The 20,659-nt window shown below is 46.8% G+C and overlaps 1 protein-coding gene across 1 annotated transcript; it reads left to right on the top strand.

The window, feature by feature from the left end:
• Positions 1-4,015: 4,015 nt before the first annotated feature.
• On the top strand, positions 4,016-17,886 carry Sec61a1 (SEC61 translocon alpha 1 subunit). Its single transcript, XM_008828558.3, has 12 exons — positions 4,016-4,167; positions 4,416-4,483; positions 7,421-7,486; positions 7,566-7,644; positions 8,591-8,722; positions 10,779-10,888; positions 11,157-11,310; positions 14,320-14,480; positions 15,504-15,701; positions 15,905-16,096; positions 16,454-16,530; positions 17,497-17,886. Exons 1-12 carry the CDS (start codon positions 4,161-4,163, stop codon positions 17,681-17,683), a joined length of 1,431 nt encoding a protein of 476 aa, XP_008826780.1. The 5' UTR covers positions 4,016-4,160; the 3' UTR covers positions 17,684-17,886.
• The last annotated feature ends 2,773 nt before the right edge of the window (positions 17,887-20,659 follow it).

Genomic DNA, 20,659 nt, shown 5'->3' with positions numbered 1-20,659 from the left:
GCCCCCCTCCCACTGCTGCCGGTTGTAGTTTGTGGTTTTTTCCTTTAAAAGTCACCTGTAAGCTGAGCTCTGGGCTGCTGCTCTCTCTCTCTCTCTCTCTCTCTCTCTCTCTGAGTGAGGCAGGGGCCCGTCTGCGCAAACGATTAAATCCTCTTGCTTGTTGCATCTCCTGGTCTGAGGACTGAGTTATTGGGGTGCGGCCTCCCGTGGACATTGGGTACCCCAGCCTAGGGGGGGGTCCTACATTGTCTGTGTCTATGAACCTAAGTGCAGGTGCCCAAAGAGGCCAGAGGAGTTGGATCCCCTAGAACTGGAATTTCAAGTTGTGTGAGCTACCTGACGTGGGTGCTGAGAACTGAACTCAGGTCCTCTGGAAGAGGAGTGTGTGTTCGTAACTGCTGAGCCATCTCTCCAGCCTGACACTAGCACCTTTTGTACAAAATCCAATGGCCTTTTTTTTTTTTTTTAAGGTCTATGTAGCCCAGACATGTCTTGAATTTGTTATGTAAGCTGAGGCCTGCCTCAAACTTGAAATGCCCTGGCCTCACCTTCCCAAGTGCTAGGATTGTAGGTGTGGGCCATCATGCCTGGAAATCACAATTTTTTATTGTGGTAAAACAAGTCAATGACTTACCTATGAATTTCCCAGAAAAATATAACTTCTGCCCACTCACAATAGTTAAATACATCATATTAAACAAGTTCCTCAGTGCCATAAAAGCAACAAAAAACATTATCTTCAGATGAATCCTGAAATTAGGAAGTTAAATTTTTTTTTTATTTTGGGGGAGTATTTTTTTTGAGACAGGGTCTTCCTGTAGCCACTGTCTGGCCTGGAACTTGCTACGTAGGCCAGACTAGCCCCAAACTCAGAGATTGGCCTGCCTCTGCCTCTTGAGTGCCAGGATTAAAGGCATGCACCACCATGCCTGGCACCATTAAACAAATTATTAAAATACTTGTAAACCAAGGGTTGGAGGCAGTGGCTCATGCCTTTAATCCCAGCATTCAGGAGACAGAGGCAGGCAGATGTGTGTGTGAGATCAAGGCTACCCTGGTCAACACAGTGAGTTCCAGGTCAGCTGGGGCTCCAGGGAGACCCTGTCTCAAAAAATAAAAAGGGGCTGGAGAGATGGCTCAATAGTTAAAAGCACTGACTACACTTGCAGAGGACCTAGGTTCAGCTCCCAACACCCATATGGCAGCTAACAACCATCCTTAACTCCAGTTCTAGAGGACCCAACACCCTCTTCTGACATCCATGGGCATTACACACACGAGTACACTTACATACATGCAATCAATGTACTCATACACATAAAATAATTAAAAAAAAACTTAAGGGGGGCTGGAGAGATGGCTCATTGGTTAAGAACAACGACTGTTCTTGCAGAAGACTCAGGTTTGAATCCCAGCACCCACATGGCAGCTAACAGCTGTTTGTAACTCCAGTTCCAGGGGATCTGACAGCCTCTTCTGTCCTCCATGGGCACTGCACAACACAGGTGCACTCAACCTACATGCAGGCAATACACACACATAAAATAAAAAAATAATAAAATATTTTATTTTAAAAAAACAACTTAAGGAAGCATTTACTTGGCTCAGAATTCCAGGTTATAGTCCATCACTGTGGGGAAGTCAAGGCAGCAGGAATCGGAAGCATCTGGTCTCATCAAGTCCACATCAGAAGCGGAGAGCAGTGAACTAAGGCATGCTTGCTAGTACTCAGCTTTCTCCATTCTTTTAAAAAGAATTTATTTTTTACTTTTATGTGTGTACAGGTTTGTGAATTACAGTGCACTGCTCATGGGGGTCAAAAGAGGGCATTGGATCCCTTGGAGCTGGAGTTACAGGCAGCTGTGAGCCACCAGATATGGGTGCTGGGAAACAAACCCAGGTTGTCTACAAGACCAGCACTTAACTGCTGAGCCATCTTTCCAGCCTCTCTTCCTCCATTCTTACAGTTCAGAATGTCCTGCCTAAGGAAAGAGTCACATATAGAGTCTTCCCAACTGCATCAACAATCAAGATAATCCCCCACAGGCATGCTCATAGACCAATCTATGGCCAACCCAATCCCTCATTGAGACACCCTTCCAAGGTGATCCTAGATTGTCAAGCTGACAACTAAAACTAATCATCACACTAATGAAGCTATTTTTTATTTAAAAGTTTTATTTTGTGGTGGTAGTGCACACCTGTAACTTGGGAGGCAGAGACAATTCCAAGTTTGAGGCCAGCCTCAAAAAACAAGCCAAAAACCATACTTCTTTACTTTTTTTTTTTCCCAGTTTCTCATTTGAGTACTTTTTTTCAGAAATGGGTCCATAGTACATTGGCATGTTCTTTTGAAGTCATATTATTTTCATGAAAATGTTCAACTCACTTTTATAATGGTGCTAAAAAATTCTGACAGTACTTTTGAAATCTCTTTATTCTATTCTTTTCCTTTTTTTAATCAAGATATAAGGCAGAACTACACCTTTAAAAAAACTGTGTATGATGTGCAGGTATGTGTGTTCCCCTGTGGAGATGAGAGGACAATTTTGTGGAGTTGGTTCTCCCCTTCTACCTTTATGTGGGTTCCAGGGATTTAACTCAAGCTATCAGGCTTGCATGGCCAGCACTTTACCTGCTAAGCCATTTCACTGGCCCCTATTTTATCCTTATTCTCCTAGGACTTTGGGGGAATTTTACGGTTTTCTTTTCTGAGTCTTTGTTTGGGGATAGGGTATCACATAGCCCAGGCTGGCTTGGATCTCATCTGGCCTCATCTCTCAAGTGCTGGGACTGTAGGCCTGGCTCTAAGGAGCTTTAAGCCTTGAAATACCTTGTGCGAAACTCATGTTCTCTTAGCTTTTCCCCTTACTGATAAAAATTTCATTTGAGGGTTAGAGAGGTGGCTCAGCGGTTAAGGGCACTGACTGCTCTTGCAGAGGACCCGGGTTCGATTCCCAGCACCACATGGAGGCTATGAAACCGTCCTTAACTCCAGTTCCAGGGGAATCCGAAGCCCTCTTCTGACCTCCGCGGCATTGCACGACAGGGGTGCACTCACATACATACAGGCAATACACTCATACACATAAAATAAAATAAATTCAACGACATTTTACTGTTTCTTCATTCCAGGCATCTATTTCTAGTGTTGTATAACAAAATCTTAAATGTATAAATGTAAAAACACTGCGCATCCATTAAAAAAAAAATTCAGTTAACCAAGAATTTTGGGACAGTAATTCTCCTAAAGCTAATAATTAGTTATTTGTAAATACATGCAACTTGGCAACTCAATGCCAAATTAAAAGCCCAAATGTCCCTTCTTCAACGGCACAGACCTATCTACCTCGAAAGTTTTTCAGACGTTGACTGCCACAAACTTCACCCGTTCAAGGTCAGGATTTGGCTGCAAGGAACCCAGCCTAACGCCAGCACTCAGTGCGCACACTTATACAGTGCTGAGATCACAGACCCCCTTCAGAAAGCAAACTCCACGTCGCCCCACCCCGCCAACGACCCTCGCCCAGTCCGCTTCACACAGCCTCTGCCCCAGGACAAGAGGATTCCTTCCCTGATGACCAGGAACAGTCAGGCAGCCAGGCCTGGCTCAGTTTCTTCTCTCCGGAACCGTCACGCCCCATACAGAGCTCGGGAGAAGCCTTCCCGGAACCCGCAGCGCCGACACCCACGATAGCCGCCGGACCCCGCCTCCGCCGGCCTTCCTCAACTTCCGCCCGCAGAGGCAGGCCACACCCCCGACAGGCGGCCTGTTTGCTACATGATTCAACAAACTTAGGTTTCTTCGCCCGGTGAACCTGGGAGAACCGAGCAGGGCCACGGGCTCTCCTCGCTCTCTGGGGGCCGATTCTGCGTAGCCGCACAACCCCACTCCCAGAGGGCCCCACACCATCGTCCCACTGGCCCTGCATCCCGCTGCACGCCGGGAAGTGTGGACCTTGCAGAGAGGGCTGCGCGCACGTGTGGCAGGAAGCGGAAACGGCTTACCCCCACCCGGCCCCGCCCCTGCGCGCCGCTTGCCGCCGTGCTAGCACTGACGTGTCTGTCGGCGGAGGATCCGCGCTCCGGAACGAGCAGCATCGCCTCCCTAGGAGTGTAGCACAGCCGAAGCGGGGTGCGGAACCGGAGCAGCCGCTGCCATGGCGAGTGAGTCCTTCTGAGTGGCCCCGGTGCCGCCGCGATGCGGCCCCTTCTCCGCCGGGGCGCCTGCTGGCCGAGCTGCCCGACCGGGGCGGAACGCGGCCTGCCTCCCAGTCCCTCGGCCCCGCTCCCCCAGGCCCGGCTCCCTAGGTCCCAGTGCTCCCAGACCCGACTCCAACACGTACCGGGCTTCCCCCGGGTGCCCGCACATCTTTCTTTGCCCTAACTCCTACTCTTATTTCTTCTTTCAAAAGTAAAATTTCTGGAAGTCATCAAGCCTTTCTGTGTCATCTTGCCGGAAATTCAGAAGCCAGAGAGAAAGGTAAGTTCCCCAGATGTTCCTCAAAGAAGGCTATCAGGGAACTGGGCGCTGGAAGTTTACAGTACAATTAAAGTCGGCCTCACCACCCCGAAAGGGAACTCCCCGCTTCTCAAGTGTAGTTGTGTGTGCTGGGATACTTTAGGCGCTGTTGAAAGGTGACCTGGCTATGTGGGAACTCCCACGAAGTCATGTTTCATTGCTAACCTCTTTGATGGATAGTGGTGAACTATCCATCGGATTTGCCTGGTGCTAACGTGGATCTGTGCAGTGTTTGAATAAGGCCTCAGTTAGGATACCAGATTGAGTTACCTTCCCTTCTTCATCTTCAGGAGCTGATTCTGGGGTGTTTGTTTTGTCTAGAAGGTGCCTTTGATACTGAGTTTCTGACGAAAACAGCAGTTACTTAATCGTAATGAGCGAGTGTGTATTTTTATGTAAGCTGACCAGAGGTTGAGAATAAAGTCTGCTATTCACAGCAAGTGTATTAAAACAAAGATAGAAAGATAGTACTATGTGACTCTTTATCAGAATATTTCCAGCCCCAGCCCAAGAGTGAATGTTTCTAATGCAAGATTTCCCAAAGAAGGAAAGCTCAGGCCCATCCAGAAAAGCCACTTTGTGTCTTTGTTCTTTTCAGATTGTATCAATACATTTACTATATTTATGTGTAGTTGACATCTATGTGGATACTTGGGAGTCTACTTTTACTTTTTTATTTAAAACAGTTTCATATAAATGCTTCACACACATGCTACTTTTGATTGGCTAATGAGCAAAACTTGTTCAACCTCAGTACAGTGGAAAGGATCTGGCTCTAGGGCCAGGAAAGCCATTGCTTCTTCATAGTCCTGTGACCTTAGCCTGGTAGAACAAGGGAAATGGTAAGTGAGTGGGGGGTATAACTGTGGCCCAGATAGGGATAAACTCTGGAAGAAGTGAATCAAATCTGATGGTAGTTTTGAAAGAATAGAAGTTGCCTTGAGGGTATGGAAAGGCATTCTTGGCAAAGCGAGTCTATAGCTGGCATAGGCAAAGAAGACTATAGTCTTCTATAGAAGACCATAGTGGGGTTTGGCTGGTAGGTCATTAGATGCATTTCCTACTGATTAAACAAGTGAAGATGAGTGAAATGAACTAGACAGATAAGAGATGGCCTTGGAAGGGAGAGGCCTAATTTGGATGGTTTAGGAGCTTTTGCATTGGAGGGCAAATCACTGTACTGGATGAAGGTGGGTTTGGAGCTGCTTCAGAGGCAGAAGATTCGGGGCTTAGATAAAAAGCTTTTGATGTTTTGCTTTTTTGGTAATGACCAGGAATAGAGGCTTGTTAAAAAATAGGCTTAAATTTTTTCTACCCTTTTTAGATACTCATTTTATGGGCTGGAGATGTAGCCAGTAGTGGAGCATGAGGCCCTGGGTTGGATTTCCATCACCACAATCGATGTGGTATGGGGAAAGGAATTTTTGGCAAAGGGAGTCTAGTCTGCTTAGGCAAAGAAGACAAAACCTTAGTTTGCCTGGTAGGTCATTAGATGCATAAATTTCCCTGCAAGGTTATTGTATTTCTAGGTAGTAAAATGGTGTTGCTTTCCCTTGGTTAGGCTGATGATTTCTTGGTATGGTGGAATAACAGATGGGAACTGCAGTGTTCTTGAGGGGAAGGGGGAGTTATGAGTTCTCCTAGCTGCCTGTGCCCATCTGAACTTTGAATTCACACCACCCATGTGTGGGCCCAGTACTATGTGTTCCTGAGAGTGGAACCACACACTTCTGTTCTAAGCTGACGCAGTGCTTGCTTGGGCTTTTCTGTGTGACTCTATTCACTTGGTCCCTTGCCTTAATAATTTGTTAAGCCTGTCTAAAACCAATCAAGTAGCGTGGTCTTCAAGAGCTACTGGTCTTGGGCATGAGGAACCTAGACTTTCTGTAAGACCTGATAATCTGCAAAATGATTCTTGTCAACTGTTTCACTTACAGTATTAGTTACTTTTTTGATTGTTGTGACAAAATGACTGATAATAGTGTAAGAAAGGAAGACTTTGGGCTCACAGTTCAAGGGTATGGTCCATCATGGTGGAGAATGGGAAGCAGCAGGAGCATGAATCAGCTGGTCACATTGTATCCACAGTCAGGAAGCAGAGAGAGATGAATGCTGGGGGCTCAGCTCACTTTCTCCTTTTTTTTCAGTCCTGGACCTCAGCCTATGGAGTGGTACTCCCACATTTAGTGTGGGTCTTCCTACCTCAATTAACTCAATCTAGAAATGTTTTCACAAGACATGCCCAAGATAGCGTTTCTATAGTGATCCTAAATCCCATCAAGTTGACAACAAAGATGAGCCATCACACTTACATACCTGAGAGGGGTGAAGATAAACAGACCCTCCTCATTTGCAGTGAGTAGGTTAAACCTGAACTCTTCCTGCCCTGTTTCAATGTTGTTTACATGGTTTACCTTTGATTGACAAGACATTCACTTAACAATCAGTCCCAAATTCCAAATTCTTTTGAGTCCAGAATAACAAGATTTTTGTTAATAGGCACATCAGATGAAAACAGTTGCTGTGTTGCAAAGCAACTCACTTTCTGTTGCATCACTCTTTGATCTTGAGTCTAAATTGTTAATGTGAGTGGTTTAAGGGCACAGCTTTGGACTCAGATTCATCTCAGCCGTGGGATTTGGGACAGATTAATCTTTCTGATTCACTTCGCTCATAAGATAATCTGTATATTATGAGGTTTATCCTAGGTGACACCTGTGAAGATCTTTTCACCACACCTTGAACAAAGAAGTCACATGACACATGCTATTTAATGTTACAGTGCTAGGTCTATATGCTGACTGGCCTCTGTTAACGGGAAATGGGGTCTGATTTGAATCTATTTGTATTTATTTGCCTGTGGAATAACTTGCAGCTTCCATTCATTCCCTCCCGCAGATTCAGTTTAAGGAGAAGGTGCTTTGGACAGCCATTACCCTCTTTATCTTCCTAGTATGCTGCCAGGTAAGCCAGTGCCTCAGTGCTGGTAGGGATGAGTGGTCTGGAAACAAGTATGTGATGCCTGCTCTCTGCTTGTTTCTAGATTCCCCTCTTTGGCATCATGTCTTCAGACTCAGCTGATCCCTTCTACTGGATGCGAGTGATTCTAGCTTCTAACAGAGGTAGGGCTCTGCCTCACTCTCTCTTCCTCTGTATAGTGTGTTTGAAGAGCCTCTTTTACTTCAGATACAGACTTTATATGGAACCCAGAAAATGTGTGAAGATGTGTAGCTTGGAAAATAGAAGCTGCCAGTGTGCCATATCCAGTAGCCTTGGTGACATAACTTAGCATTTGCTGATGAATACTATTGCATTGATGTTGTTTCTGAATGCAATATAAACCTGTAATAACAAGATAAATCTACATTGTAGAGAATTTTTTAAAACATGGAAAAACTAGAATAAAGTATGTGATAACATTCTTGAGAAAGTATAATTTGTTTCTCAACTGCTTTTTCATATCTATAGGCTACAATGTCTCACAAATAATGTAACAGTGTTTTATAGACCCTGAGCATTTATTTACCTGTGGGCATGAGGAGCATTCTGAATGTATGTTGATACTGCCTTTGAGTAACTCATTTTAAAATACAGTGTAAATTAAGTTGGAAATCAGAAGTAGATTGGTCCTAGCACAGTGGGAGGTAGAAGTGTATTCATTACTAGATACAGTTGTCCAGGCTGCTTTTCAGAGGCTTGGAATTCCTTGAATGTTATCCTTTCTTATTAACTGATTGGGAGACCAACCTTTCTTATCTCTGTGGGACCAGAATGAATCTGCTGGTGAATTGAAATGCAGTCTGTTTAGATGCCATATGACTTCCTGAACAAAACAGGATGTTACCTGGCAGGCTGAATAGGATGTGTTAAGCTGTATCTAATCCTTGATATTTGGAGGTGATTGTATAAATTCGTTGATATTTAAGGTAGTCCTGTAAATTAAATGCTCCTAGCAGACTGAAGTACACTGGGTTTGTACAGCAGCACCCATCCGTGTTGTTCATTATTTTTAACATTGTTTGGCTCTCCCAAGCTAATGTTGGCCCTGTCTTGCTTCCCTTCCTCAAGGCACCTTGATGGAGCTGGGCATCTCTCCCATTGTCACCTCTGGCCTCATCATGCAGCTCTTAGCTGGTGCCAAGATAATTGAAGTTGGTGACACTCCGAAAGACCGAGCTCTCTTCAATGGAGCCCAGAAACGTAAGAAACATTGTGCATGATGTTATGTCCACGGTTGAGATTGTGAATTTTCCATGAAATTTGGGGGTTAAAAGAGTTTTGCTTTGTACTCCTGACCTCCTTGGCCTGCCCCTCTGCACACACTCCATAGGATGGAGTGGGAGGAGCAGCCTGGGAGCTCATCCCTCTACTGTTCACAACTACTGCTTGTATGTCAGAGCCCCCTTTGGGCTAATTGAATGGATTGCTTATGCCTGGTGCTTAGTTGCTTTTCAGGTGTTTCTCTTGTATGTGTGAGAAGGGATTTAATGGAGGGAAGGCTCTTTTCTGGGTTCTGCTCTGCCCATTATCAGCTTTATGACATGGAGGAAGGTAAGGTGGCCATTCTTGTCTCTAAACGTAGGACAGTAGAATTTGCCTTAGAACAGATAGCAGGTGTTACTGTAACTGTCCAGCCACCAATATCAGTGTGTTCAGCCTCTGGTCTATACTAGGTTGTTTAGAAAATATTTTCAAGTGTTTTTCTGCCTTAGGAATTCAGGGCTATTGGTTGGGGATGTAGCTCAGAGGTAGTATACTGGTAGCATGCACAAGGCCCTGAACTTGATTGCTGGCACTGTCAAAAAAATGTTTTTGTTTAATTCAGGATTACTGGGCACTTTTTTGTTTTCTTTTAAAATTTTTTGTATTTATTTATTTGTGTGCAACATGGCATCCATGGGGAAGCTAGAGAACTAGTGAGAGTTGGTTCTCTCCTTCTGCCATATGGGTTCCGGGGATCAAACTCAGGTCATTTGGCTTGGCAGCAACTGCCATTACTTGCTGAGCCATCTCTCCCACTTGATTTTTTTGAGACAAGATTCTGAGCACTTTTTATTCTTTTATTTATTTGGTGTCTTGAGACAGGGTCTCCTGTAGCCCCAGCTAGCCTGGAACTCGCTATGTAGACCAGGCTGGCCTAGATCTCACAGAGATTCTCGGACTAAAGGCATGCACCATCATACCCAGCTTTCTTTTTTATTGTGTGTGCAGCATGGGCATGTATAGAGGTCAAAGGACAGCTTTGTGGAATCAGTTCTCTCGTTCCACCTTTAAGTGAGTTCCAGGGACTGAACTCAGGTCACCAGACTTGCATGGCAAGTACTTTCCCAAGCTAGCTTCCACACCAGCCCCTGAGCACTTTTTTAAAAAGTTACATTACTTTTGTGTGAATGTGTGCCATGACATACATGTGGGAGATCAAAGGAGAACCTGGGGAAATTGGTTCTCTTCTTCCATCATGTTGGTCCTGTGGATTGAATTCTGGTCATCAGGCTTGTAAGTGCCTTCACCTGCTTTACCCAGACCCCCTGAGCACTTTATAAAAAAGTCAAATGGAGCTATACTTCATGAACACTTGAGAAAATTTTATTTCATATGACAGACTAAACAAAAACTGAAATTGAAGCCCAAACTATTACTTAGAACCAACTAATACTAGGAAACCTATACAGTGTGTCAATCCTATTATGCCTAAGAATGAAATATAATGAAACCCAAAGTCTGCAAGGAACTCTGTCAGACCAAAAGAACTCTGTGGCAGAGGAACGGGACTAAGGGCCGAGTTGATGACTTTGTGGGGGTTTCCTTTAAAGACACTTAAATGAAAACTTACATAAGGGGGATTGATTTTTATCCCAAAGGTGATATTCTGTGCTCTAGCCTTAGATCTGAATGGTGAGCTTAGACATGGCCCACATGGGGCTCACCATAGAGGACTCTGGATCGTAGTGACCTGGCAGTGCACTTGGGTCCCCTCAGTGTGCCGACATTAATTGCTGCCTGACAGTTGCTTTTCCCTCCATTACTAGAAGAAAGTAGCTTAGGAAAAGGTGAAACTGAAGAGCAGGTGTGTTTGTGTTGTGGGCATCTGTGTCACCTCACGCTCTGACAGTAGTCAGGCCTCCAGCTCCTTGGAGGCAGCGTGGGCATTCTGCATGTTCTAGGTGTCAGGCATTGAGGTACACAATAACTGTTTCCTCTGCAAGTGTCCTACTTTCTGTCCCACTTTGAGAGTATGGTTCTCTTTGATTTCTAGTGTTTGGCATGATCATTACTATTGGCCAGTCCATTGTGTACGTGATGACGGGAATGTACGGGGACCCTTCAGAGATGGGTGCTGGAATCTGCCTACTGATCACCATCCAGGTAATTGTTTTGCTGACACCCCTAGATATTCCCAGATAACAAATCCTGCTGTAAAGCGACTTCACTGAGAAGCTGCTGGAGGAAGTGGGTTTGTTCTTCTCAGTTCACCAGAGGAAGACTGAGGACATACTCCAGCTTAGCTTTCTGTTTTTATATTCAAGAACCCAGTTACTGAGGAAGAAGAGAACCATCTCCATTGTGAGCAATGACTGACGTGGTCTGTTTGGTTCTCTTCATTCTTTTTTTTTTTTTTTTTTCATTTTCACAGCTCTTTGTTGCTGGCTTAATTGTCCTACTTCTGGATGAACTCCTACAGAAAGGGTATGGCCTGGGCTCTGGCATCTCCCTCTTCATTGCAACCAACATCTGTGAAACCATTGTTTGGAAGGCATTCAGCCCCACCACTGTCAACACTGGCCGAGGTAAGACCCCAAGTTCCCATGCTCAGGTTCTGGCATAAACAAGGCTACAAACTCCGTGGTAAATATTTGCATCTGGTTTTTCTGTGTGTCTGTTGGGCTTTTAAAATATAGACAGGTTTATGCTCATGATGATGCCCAGCTTGGGTTTTTATATGCCTGATTGGCATTTTATGCCAGAACATGAATGAATGAGATCTGACCTCATTTTTCTTAGCATAGTGAGAACCTGCATTGAGGGTAAAGTGCTTTTATTCTAACCAGCTGACTCTGGGTAGATGTTTGAGTCATGCCTGCTTTTTTGTTAACACTAAAATTAAAAGTTTCCTTATCTTTCAATTTTTGGGAGTTTCTCTCAGTGAATAATAGAACTACTAAACAAAGCCTATAGTCATGCAGGAGGCAGTTGTAAGAGGCTTGAACTTGCTCAGATTCTGGCTATTCTATGAATGGTCTGCAGATGAGTTACCACATTCCCCTCCTGCTAACCTGGGTCTTCATGTAGTGAGCACTCTACTAGTGTACCAGAGACTGAGGTAGGAGGATCTTGAGGCCAGCCTGGGGACATAGTGAGACCATGTCTCAAAAAAGGTAAGAGTTGAGATGCAGCTCAATGGTAGAGGTTTGTGCATGGTTTGATCCCAGCAGCACAAGAGAAGGAAACATGTAGTCACATGATACATGGCTCATAGTGGATGCAGGCCACATGTTAGTAAGCTATACCATGTCTACCAGGAGTGCTATGGAAATTCTTAGAGGGGTATTTTTTTGGTTTTGGTTTTTTTTTAATATTTATTCATATTTTATGTATATGAGTGTATTGCCTGCATGTATGTGAGTGCATCTGTGTCATGCAATGCCACGGAGGTCAGAAGAGGGCTTAGGATTCCCCTGGAACTGGAGTTAAGGATGGTTTGTAGCCGCCATGTGGGTGCTGGGAATCAAACCCAGGTCCTCTGCAAGAGCAGTCAGTGCTCTTAACTGCTGAGCCATCTCTCCAGCCCCATTTTTAATAAAGAAATTTGTGAATACAAGGGAAGCCTTAAAATAAGACTAAGAAAAGAGACTCTTCATCACTAAATGTCATTCGCTTAGATGAGTCAAGTGAGAAATGCTTGTGCACGCACATCTTAGAATCCAATGCAGAAGCGGTTTCCTTCCCTAGAGCCTGTACAATCCCATATAGCCAATGAACAAAAACTGGCCTCTGTACATGTTTTAGGAAATCAAAGGCATATTGGGAGAGACTGAGTATGGAAGGCAGGGGTTGTCAGACATGGGTGTATAAAGGCACAGGTGAAGGTGCAGTCAGAGTTCAGAAATTTAGCAAGACCTTTGTGGATTCCCGCTTCAGATAGCAGGATGGGACAGTCAGGGCTTAAGAGCCAACAGGGAGCAGCCAGGGTGTGCATGGAGTGTGGAAGTGCCATTTGTTCACACTGCAGAGCACACTGCTAGGGAAGTTCTGAGGGCAGCTTTGAGCAGACAAGCATGGAGTGGGTATTAGGGGAGAGTATGTGGGAGATGGGGCCAAGGAAGCATGTGCAAGGCAGTGGAAAACTTAGTCACTATGGGGCTTTCTTCATGGTCAGGCCTTGTGGAGGCGTCTGGAAGGGCAGTTTGATTCCCCAGCTTCCAGTGGGATGCGCACGCCAGGGGGAGCCAAGGGTGGTGGCGTCAACAGGATGCAAGGAGGATAAGTGTGCAGTACTCAGGTGGCTTGTAGTCTGAAGGACTGCTACAGCTTGGCTGGCTTACCACTGCTGCTCCCTGGACAGTGGGAAATGAGCAGGAATAGCATGGGTGTCAGTTGAGGTGATGCTAACATGTGGAGACAGCCTTGTTCCAAGATTTGGCAGATAAAAAGTAGTTGTTAAAAATTAGAAGAGTTGGAGCATGGCGTGGTAGCGTACGCCTGTAGTCCTAGCACTTGGGAGGCAGAGGCAGGCGGATCTCTCTGAGTACAAGGCCAGCCTGGTCTACAGAGTGAGTTCCAGGACAGCTGGGGCTACAGGGAGACCCTGCTTCTAATTAAAAAAAAAAAAAAAATTAGAAGAGTTGGGACCTAACCCTAGCATTTTTGTCGACTAGGCCTTCATTCCAGAGATGCCCAGCCCTTGTTCAGTGTTGGCACTGGTGTGGGTTATGAGTGTGATATGCCATGTGTCATAAAGAATCCTGGAGATGCTGGGTCAGCAAGACACAGATGAGGAAGAAGGGACCACAGGGAAGGGTATGACAGGGTTGATCTGGGCATCTCAGGGAGCCCTAGTGATAGTTGAGCAAAGTCCTGAAAGAGATGAGGGAAGAAGCAGTGCAGAGGCCCTGAGGTGGGGTGTTCTTGGTGTGGCTGGAGCAGGAGTAAGGCTGAACATTTGGTGGTAAGGGTAGAGAGGCCACTGGTAGGGGAGAGTAAGTGATTCTTTCCCAGATAAGAGGTTTGGCCTGGCCCTGAAAAGCTATAAGTGGGAAGGCTTGCTTGTTTTGTAACATTCATTTCTAGTGATTAAGGCTAAGTGCTATGCTCTAGCCTCCCTTTGCCCTGCAGATGCTTGGACCCCCTGCCCTATCAGTTTTTTAGACCCAACTCTGCTGCTAGTCCCACTCCTAGGCATGGCTTTTGGTAGGGTGTGGACTCTGATTTCAGTCAGGCCGTATACCCACACAAATGGTACTGTTCCTACTTGTAGGATTGGTATTTGGTCTTTAGAGCAGAGAACACAAGCCTCCTGCTGGGGCAGCCCTCATTGGAACCTGGAATGGATGTTCATGCTGCCTGGATTGCTAGGAACAGCATGCATTACAGATTTTTTTTTTTATAGATGATCTTCATTCCACCATCTGGTGGCCTAAGAAAAGTCATTAGCCAGCTTAGTTCAGAAGAGACTAGCCCAGTGCTGTAGTTTGATCTCTGCATAAGAAGTGGAAGTGAACTGATTATTCACTAAGAAGCCAAGATGCAAAGTGAGTCACTCATTCATTCTTCACCACAGTCATGCTCTCTGCCCACAGGGATGGAATTTGAAGGCGCCATCATCGCACTCTTCCATCTGCTAGCCACCCGCACAGACAAAGTCCGAGCACTTCGAGAGGCCTTCTACCGCCAGAATCTCCCCAACCTTATGAACCTGATTGCTACCATCTTCGTCTTTGCTGTTGTCATCTATTTTCAGGTATGTCCAGAGGCCTCTGAGGGTAGTTCTGCGTTATGCAAAAGTTAAGCTCAGTGTCTGTGATCTCTCATGAGCATCTCCATTAGAAAGGGCTTCTGCTTCAGAGTGTATAATAACTTATCTCTTTAACTTACTTCTGGGTAGATGTCTATTGGTGATTGAACTGGCCTCCTACTTTATGGTATTTTGGTATTTATTCAAAATAAGTTATTACAGCTGTTAGCTGGGTGTAGTGGCTCATTCAGGTGGTGGAGACAGGAAGACCAGGAGTTCAAGGACAGCCTGGGCTACATAGACCCTGCTTCAGAATACACGGAACTGGTGAGATGGCTTGCCAGATAAAGGCACTTGCTGAGAAGCCTGACCACCTGAGTTCAGTTCCCCAGAACCACATGGTGGAAGAAGAGAACTGACTCCTGCATTCTCTCGGATCTCCTCTTGCAGGCTGTGGGATGCATTGCTCCAAACCCATACATGCGTGTGTACCACATAAGTAAAATTTTTAAAGTTAAAAAAAAAAAATCAATAAAAGGGGGCAGTAGTTGAATGACAATTTAGTGTTTGTGACAAGGCAGATACTCTTTCTGAAGGACAAGTAGGTAACAAGTCACCTGTTCAGAGGCAACTGTCTACAGTTCGACCTTTAAGAATTCTCATTCTGCCTTCTGCCCTGCCCTAGTGTGTTGGGCGCCAAGTTTGTGACAGTCAGATGGCAGAAGCTCTCCTGGCATACAGGGTTCCAGAGGAATGGGTTGTATTAGTAGGATTCTCTGTTCCTGGTAACAGCATGTTCCTGGTCACTGCCCGAGAACCACTAGTGGGATCTGGGTATACCCTTCCAGGTTTTTCTGTATAGCTCAGGAAAGAGCATATGCCCTCTGACAACATCAGAACAGAGAGCCCAGTGACAGAATGGACACCCCAGGCCACATCTCTGTGGCCAACTTGACTGTCCCCATCCACTCTCGGGACAGTGTGCAGAGATGGGCAGTGAAAGGGCATATTTCTGTGTTTACTATGCAGGGCTTCCGCGTGGACCTGCCCATCAAGTCTGCACGTTACCGAGGCCAGTACAACACTTATCCAATCAAACTCTTCTACACCTCCAACATCCCCATCATCCTGCAGTCCGCCCTGGTATCCAACCTGTACGTGATCTCCCAGATGCTGTCTGCACGCTTCAGTGGTAACCTGCTAGTCAGCCTCTTGGGCACCTGGTCGGTGAGTCCACTGCAGGAGGGGAATTCTGGTGATAATGTTACTAGTCACGGTGGTTTGTGGCAGTGTCTTAACTCATAACTGGTATTTCACCCAAAGATCTTAATTGCCTTTTAGGATGCAGTGTGGCATCTGCTTAGAGCTCCTGGGCTCTGTGCTGTGGTGCATTAGGCAGCATCCAAAAGCCTTCTATTTCTTTCTCCTAGGACACTTCCTCTGGGGGCCCAGCCCGTGCTTATCCAGTTGGTGGCCTGTGTTACTACCTGTCCCCTCCAGAATCTTTTGGCTCCGTGCTGGAGGACCCTGTCCACGCGGTCGTGTACATTGTGTTCATGCTGGGCTCCTGTGCATTCTTTTCCAAAACCTGGATTGAAGTTTCAGGTTCCTCTGCCAAAGATGTAAGAATAAGTAGACATTTCTACCAGAGCTGATGGGACAGTTGCTGGTACCAGGGTATCCCAGTTTGTCACTTCATAAGTAGTGGTTTGTGACCTGCAGACAGCTCTCCTTTGTGGGGTAGTGTGGAAGCACTGAGGATAACAAATGGAGCTTGACAGTAGGTTAGTGCTGACTTGAAACCTGAGACCAAGCTAGTAAGACAAACTGTTGTATGAGCAAGTGCCTTGCTGCAGGTTTAAAGTCCTCTTTACTGTTGGTAATGTGAGTGAAAAACTTTTTAGTACCACTGTGAAGCATCTCCCCCCTCCCCTGCCTCTAGCATCTAGTTCACACCAGCTGCTGATTGCCTCCTGCAGGTTGCAAAACAGCTGAAGGAGCAGCAGATGGTAATGAGGGGCCACCGGGAGACCTCCATGGTGCACGAGCTCAACCGGTGAGTGTAGCCACTTAAGTCCTGAACACTGGAAATGCCACAGTATCCCTGTCTGGCCCCTTTCTAGAAAGGGGAGCACACGGTAAGCAGGTTTAGATGGTGTGGGGAAGTGCTGAATGAGTAGTGTTGGCTTAGCCTGAGTGGGGTAGGTCATCTATGAGCTTGCTCAGCATGGGAGGTGCTGGCACCTGAGCACAAGCTAGGGTCCAAAGCCCAGGTGCTAACAAGAGCTGGCCTAGAAGGGGTAGCTGGTATCTGAAACAGGGAAGTTTGGTATCAGGAAATGAGGACAGAGACTGTCAGACTGTTTCAAGAGGTGGTCCCAGAGGTGATGGAGGAATGTGGCTGTCACCTTGCAGGGAAAGGAGGGAGATAAGGGGAAAAGTCCCAGAACTCCAGGAACAACAGGTGACATGTGAGGCCTCTTTTTAAAGTAGGTTCCAAATCTGCTTCATGGTGGGCAGGAAGTGCCCTAAGCTCTCTAGCCAGTCTGTCCCAACTGCTTGGCTCTTCCATGGTGACTCAAAAGCAGCAGACATATGTAGAGAAGTGAGCAAGGCTGTTCTGCAAGGCTGTTGACAAAATCAGGTGCAAAATCTGGGTTGTAGCTTGCTGACCCCTCACTGAAGGAAGCCACAGGGAAGCCAGAGTCACAAGTCCCATGTCATTTTCTGATTCTATCCTGTTGTAGGCAACAGGCCTTTCAATTCACAATCATGCTCAGTCTTATGCATGGCTCTTGCTTTTAATATCTCACCTTACTTGGCACATCCACAGTATTATTTCAGCTTGTAACTAAGAAAAAAATCCAGGTGGAATATTGTTTGTTCTTGTTTTCAAGCTGTTTAAAATCTTGGGTGGCATCGTCAGTGTTTGAGTTTGTGCTGGTCACATCCCTGCTGTGTGGCCAGCCTAGTGGGCCTGTTGGACTTTACGACATGGAGCTAACTGCCTCCCTATCCCCAGGTACATCCCCACAGCTGCAGCCTTTGGTGGGCTGTGCATTGGGGCCCTCTCGGTCCTGGCTGACTTCCTAGGGGCCATTGGTTCTGGAACTGGGATCCTGCTGGCCGTCACTATCATCTACCAGTACTTTGAGATCTTCGTCAAGGAGCAGAGCGAGGTTGGCAGCATGGGAGCCCTTCTCTTCTGAGCCTTGTGTGCCCATGGACCAGGATGAGGAAGGGGGCAAGCTCCAGAACTACCCAGGAAGAGCACTCAACTGGAGCATACTGTTGTGGCATAGGGACTTTAAAAATTTTTTTTCATACTTTTCATTCCACTATGTAAAGTGCTAGAAATTTTCCAATGTGCTAGAAATTTTCCAATTTGAAATTTTGCTTTTTATTCTGGCATTGGCAAAAACAAAAACCCATAGAAGTGAGGTATTAACTATCTGCCAGGGGTGGAGGGTTGATAACCAATTGTCCCCAAGAGTCCCTGTAATTTTTATTTAAGCCCTTGCATTTCTCAGTGCCTGTTGATTGCAGGCATCCCAGCTACCCCCCAGGCAATCTGTGGCCATGGTTAAAGCACAAACACAGAGGTGCCACATTCTTACCTGGGGCTACAGGGAAAGGCTGCAGATGTGTTTTCTGGAGGAACCTCATAAGCATGCCTCCTGGTTTGTCAAGGTGGGGACATCTGGCTTAGCACTGTTTCTGTATAAGACAATTGATTTCCCTTTTTAAAGTAGGTTTTCTTAGGAAAGAGCTGCTTCTAATACTCCCTAGAAGCTGGCCCACCAATTTACCTGCATGTGCTGTGGGTGGTCCAGGCTAGTGGACAGATGGGCCTCAAGGTGGGAACAGCAAGATCTGCCTGTCTCTACCATTGCCAGGGCCAAGCAGCTTGTATCATGTGGTCAAGCAAGGCCAGGCCTGCTGGCTTTACCTACTGGATATGGAGCCTGGACAAACTAGGTAGGGGTGTGTGTGTGTGGAGCGCCTATGGCCTGGACAAACTAGGTCCCCCCCCCCCCTCTCTCCTCTCTCTCTCTCTCTCTCTCTCTCTCTCTCTCTCTCTCTCTCTCTCTCTCTCTCTCTCTCTCTCTCTCTCTCTCTCTCTCTCTCTCTCTCTCTCTCTCTCTCTCTCTCTCTCTCTCTCTCTCTCTCTCTCTCTCTCTCTCTCTCTCGTGTGTGTGTGTGTGTGTGTGTGTGTGTGTGTGTGTAGAAAAGGCCCTCGCATGCTTGCTCTTCCCCACTTCCCACTAGGAAGGGGAGCTCCTGTGGTGGCCATTGCTATCTAACCTACAAAAAAAGGGGAGGGGGTGTTAGCCATCTCCTTTGCCTTTCTGCCAAGAACTCATTTTTAGAATTTTCTTACTGTTGTTAGGACCAAATACAGACTGGCTCGGGATTGGTAGTAAAGTCACCAGGGTTTGAGAACTCTCAGAGAAGTTGCTCACAGTCATGCCTGATGTTAAGTTGACTGGGGTGATAGGTGATGTTTTTTGGAGGTTAGGTTTGGGGGTTAGGACCCTTGGGCCTTTAGGAGAGGTCCCCTCTCAAGACAGGTGCTACCAGCAGTTAGGTCTTCAAGGCTAGGGTTTGATAGGAGGGCAGCTAGAGATCGTCAGCTTACCTGACGGGACAGGAGCACCAAGGCATGTGCAGTCATGCCGATGCAGCCCCCATACCTCAGTGGAAGTGGTAAAGGCCTCCCTGGGTCAGAGCTCCTGGAGGCCTTGCTATGCTGGCCACTTGGCCCCCACCACAGGTCAGCAGAGCCAGGACCCTTGCCCATGGCCCAGGGCTCACACCAAATCACATGTGGCCTTGTCTAGACCCAGTCCTGAGCAGAGGAGCCTGGTGCCCTCCCAGTCCACAGGGTCTTCCCACTGCCCTTCCTCTGCTGCTGCCACAGAGTATTAGGGCTTCCCTGCCCACCCTGGAGACTCCACAGCCTCTGGCAGGCAAGTACAGAGTCCCCAGCTCTGGGCTGTGCTAGGGAGTGCCAGGCCTAGAGGACACACAACCCTACCTACTGCTGTCATCCAGCTGCACCTGGTGGCCTGTGGTTGGTGATCACCATGGGTAGGTGAGTGGGCCTGACCTTGGCTTCCAAAAGGACTATCACTGTGGATACCAAAATGGCTTAATTGAGATACAGTGAAAAAAGTGACAAATAAAGCTGACTTTTTACAAGCTGCCTTGTCATCCTTATAAACTGCCATAGAGAGCAGAGGATTCCTCAGGAGTGTTGAAGGCTTGGCCAGGGTTATCAGGGCCCCCATTTGGCATCTCATGAGAGGGGCTTTGCCAAAGTACTGCCTACCTCTCCTAGTAATGCTATCTACCTGTACTCCCAGTCCTAGGAAAGGGAAGCCCTGTGCAGGGGCAGGGGTGAGGCTGTGGCTCCCAGGACAGCACAGTATACCCTTGCGTACTGAAGGGGTAGAGCAGTGCCACCCTGGAGGGGAGATGGTGCAGATTGTGGGAGCCCTTCAGGTCTAGGCCCAGTATATAGCTGCTCACCAGGAAGTTTTGTTCTGGCTGTGAGGCTGGCCTGGGGCTAGATCTGCAGCCACAGTAGAGGGTCTGCTTGGTACTGGTCCCAGCCTGATGTGGGGACAGGTAGTCTGGTGGTACACCCCTGGATACAAGCCTGCCTTCTTTTTGCACACCCAGTCAGGTGCCCATGCTTCCATTCACATTGGTCGTATTTACCTGAAGCCCTGTGCCCTACATTCTCATCACCCTGGCTTGGTGCTTTCCTAGCCACTTGGTGAGGGACAGCCAGTGTTCTCAGGTAAGCCCAGCCAAGATTGGGAGGATGTGACTTAGCACAGTCTGTATAGCTGCTCTATATAGCTTTGGAACATTTCTGTTTATATGATGTTGAACAAGGGCAGGTTGTCCCTAGGACTACTTGATAGGTAGGTGTAGGCCTGGCCCGAACCCACGCATCAGAATTAATGCTCCAGACTGCCTGGACAAAGATGTGCCCTAGGAGCCCAGCTGGAGGTGGTGAGGCCCAGATAGAAGGCCACCATCAAGTGTGGAGCTAAAAGCAGGGTGTTCTGTTGGTTTCCAGAAAACATCCCACCTCCGGAGGCACTGAGTCTCTTGATGCCTGTGGGCTTGGGGCTGTTAAATCTATGAGAGCCAATCTGCCTGTGGGAAACAAC

Source organism: Nannospalax galili, unplaced genomic scaffold, assembly GCF_000622305.1.
Source record: "Nannospalax galili isolate Female #2095 unplaced genomic scaffold, S.galili_v1.0 scaffold332, whole genome shotgun sequence".
In the NCBI taxonomy this organism is placed as follows: Eukaryota; Metazoa; Chordata; class Mammalia; order Rodentia; family Spalacidae; genus Nannospalax; species Nannospalax galili.
The sequence above is the reverse complement of the archived record's forward strand: the minus strand, read 5'-3'. Positions and strand labels throughout refer to the sequence as shown.

What these genes read in the sequence shown, in the direction of transcription:
- Sec61a1 (XM_008828558.3), top strand. An exon ending in TTCAGAAGCCAGAGAGAAAG is followed by an intron (nt 4,484 to 7,420) that starts GTAAGTTCCCCA and finishes TCCCTCCCGCAG; the next exon opens with ATTCAGTTTAAGGAGAAGGT. An exon ending in TCTTCCTAGTATGCTGCCAG is followed by an intron (nt 7,487 to 7,565) that starts GTAAGCCAGTGC and finishes GCTTGTTTCTAG; the next exon opens with ATTCCCCTCTTTGGCATCAT.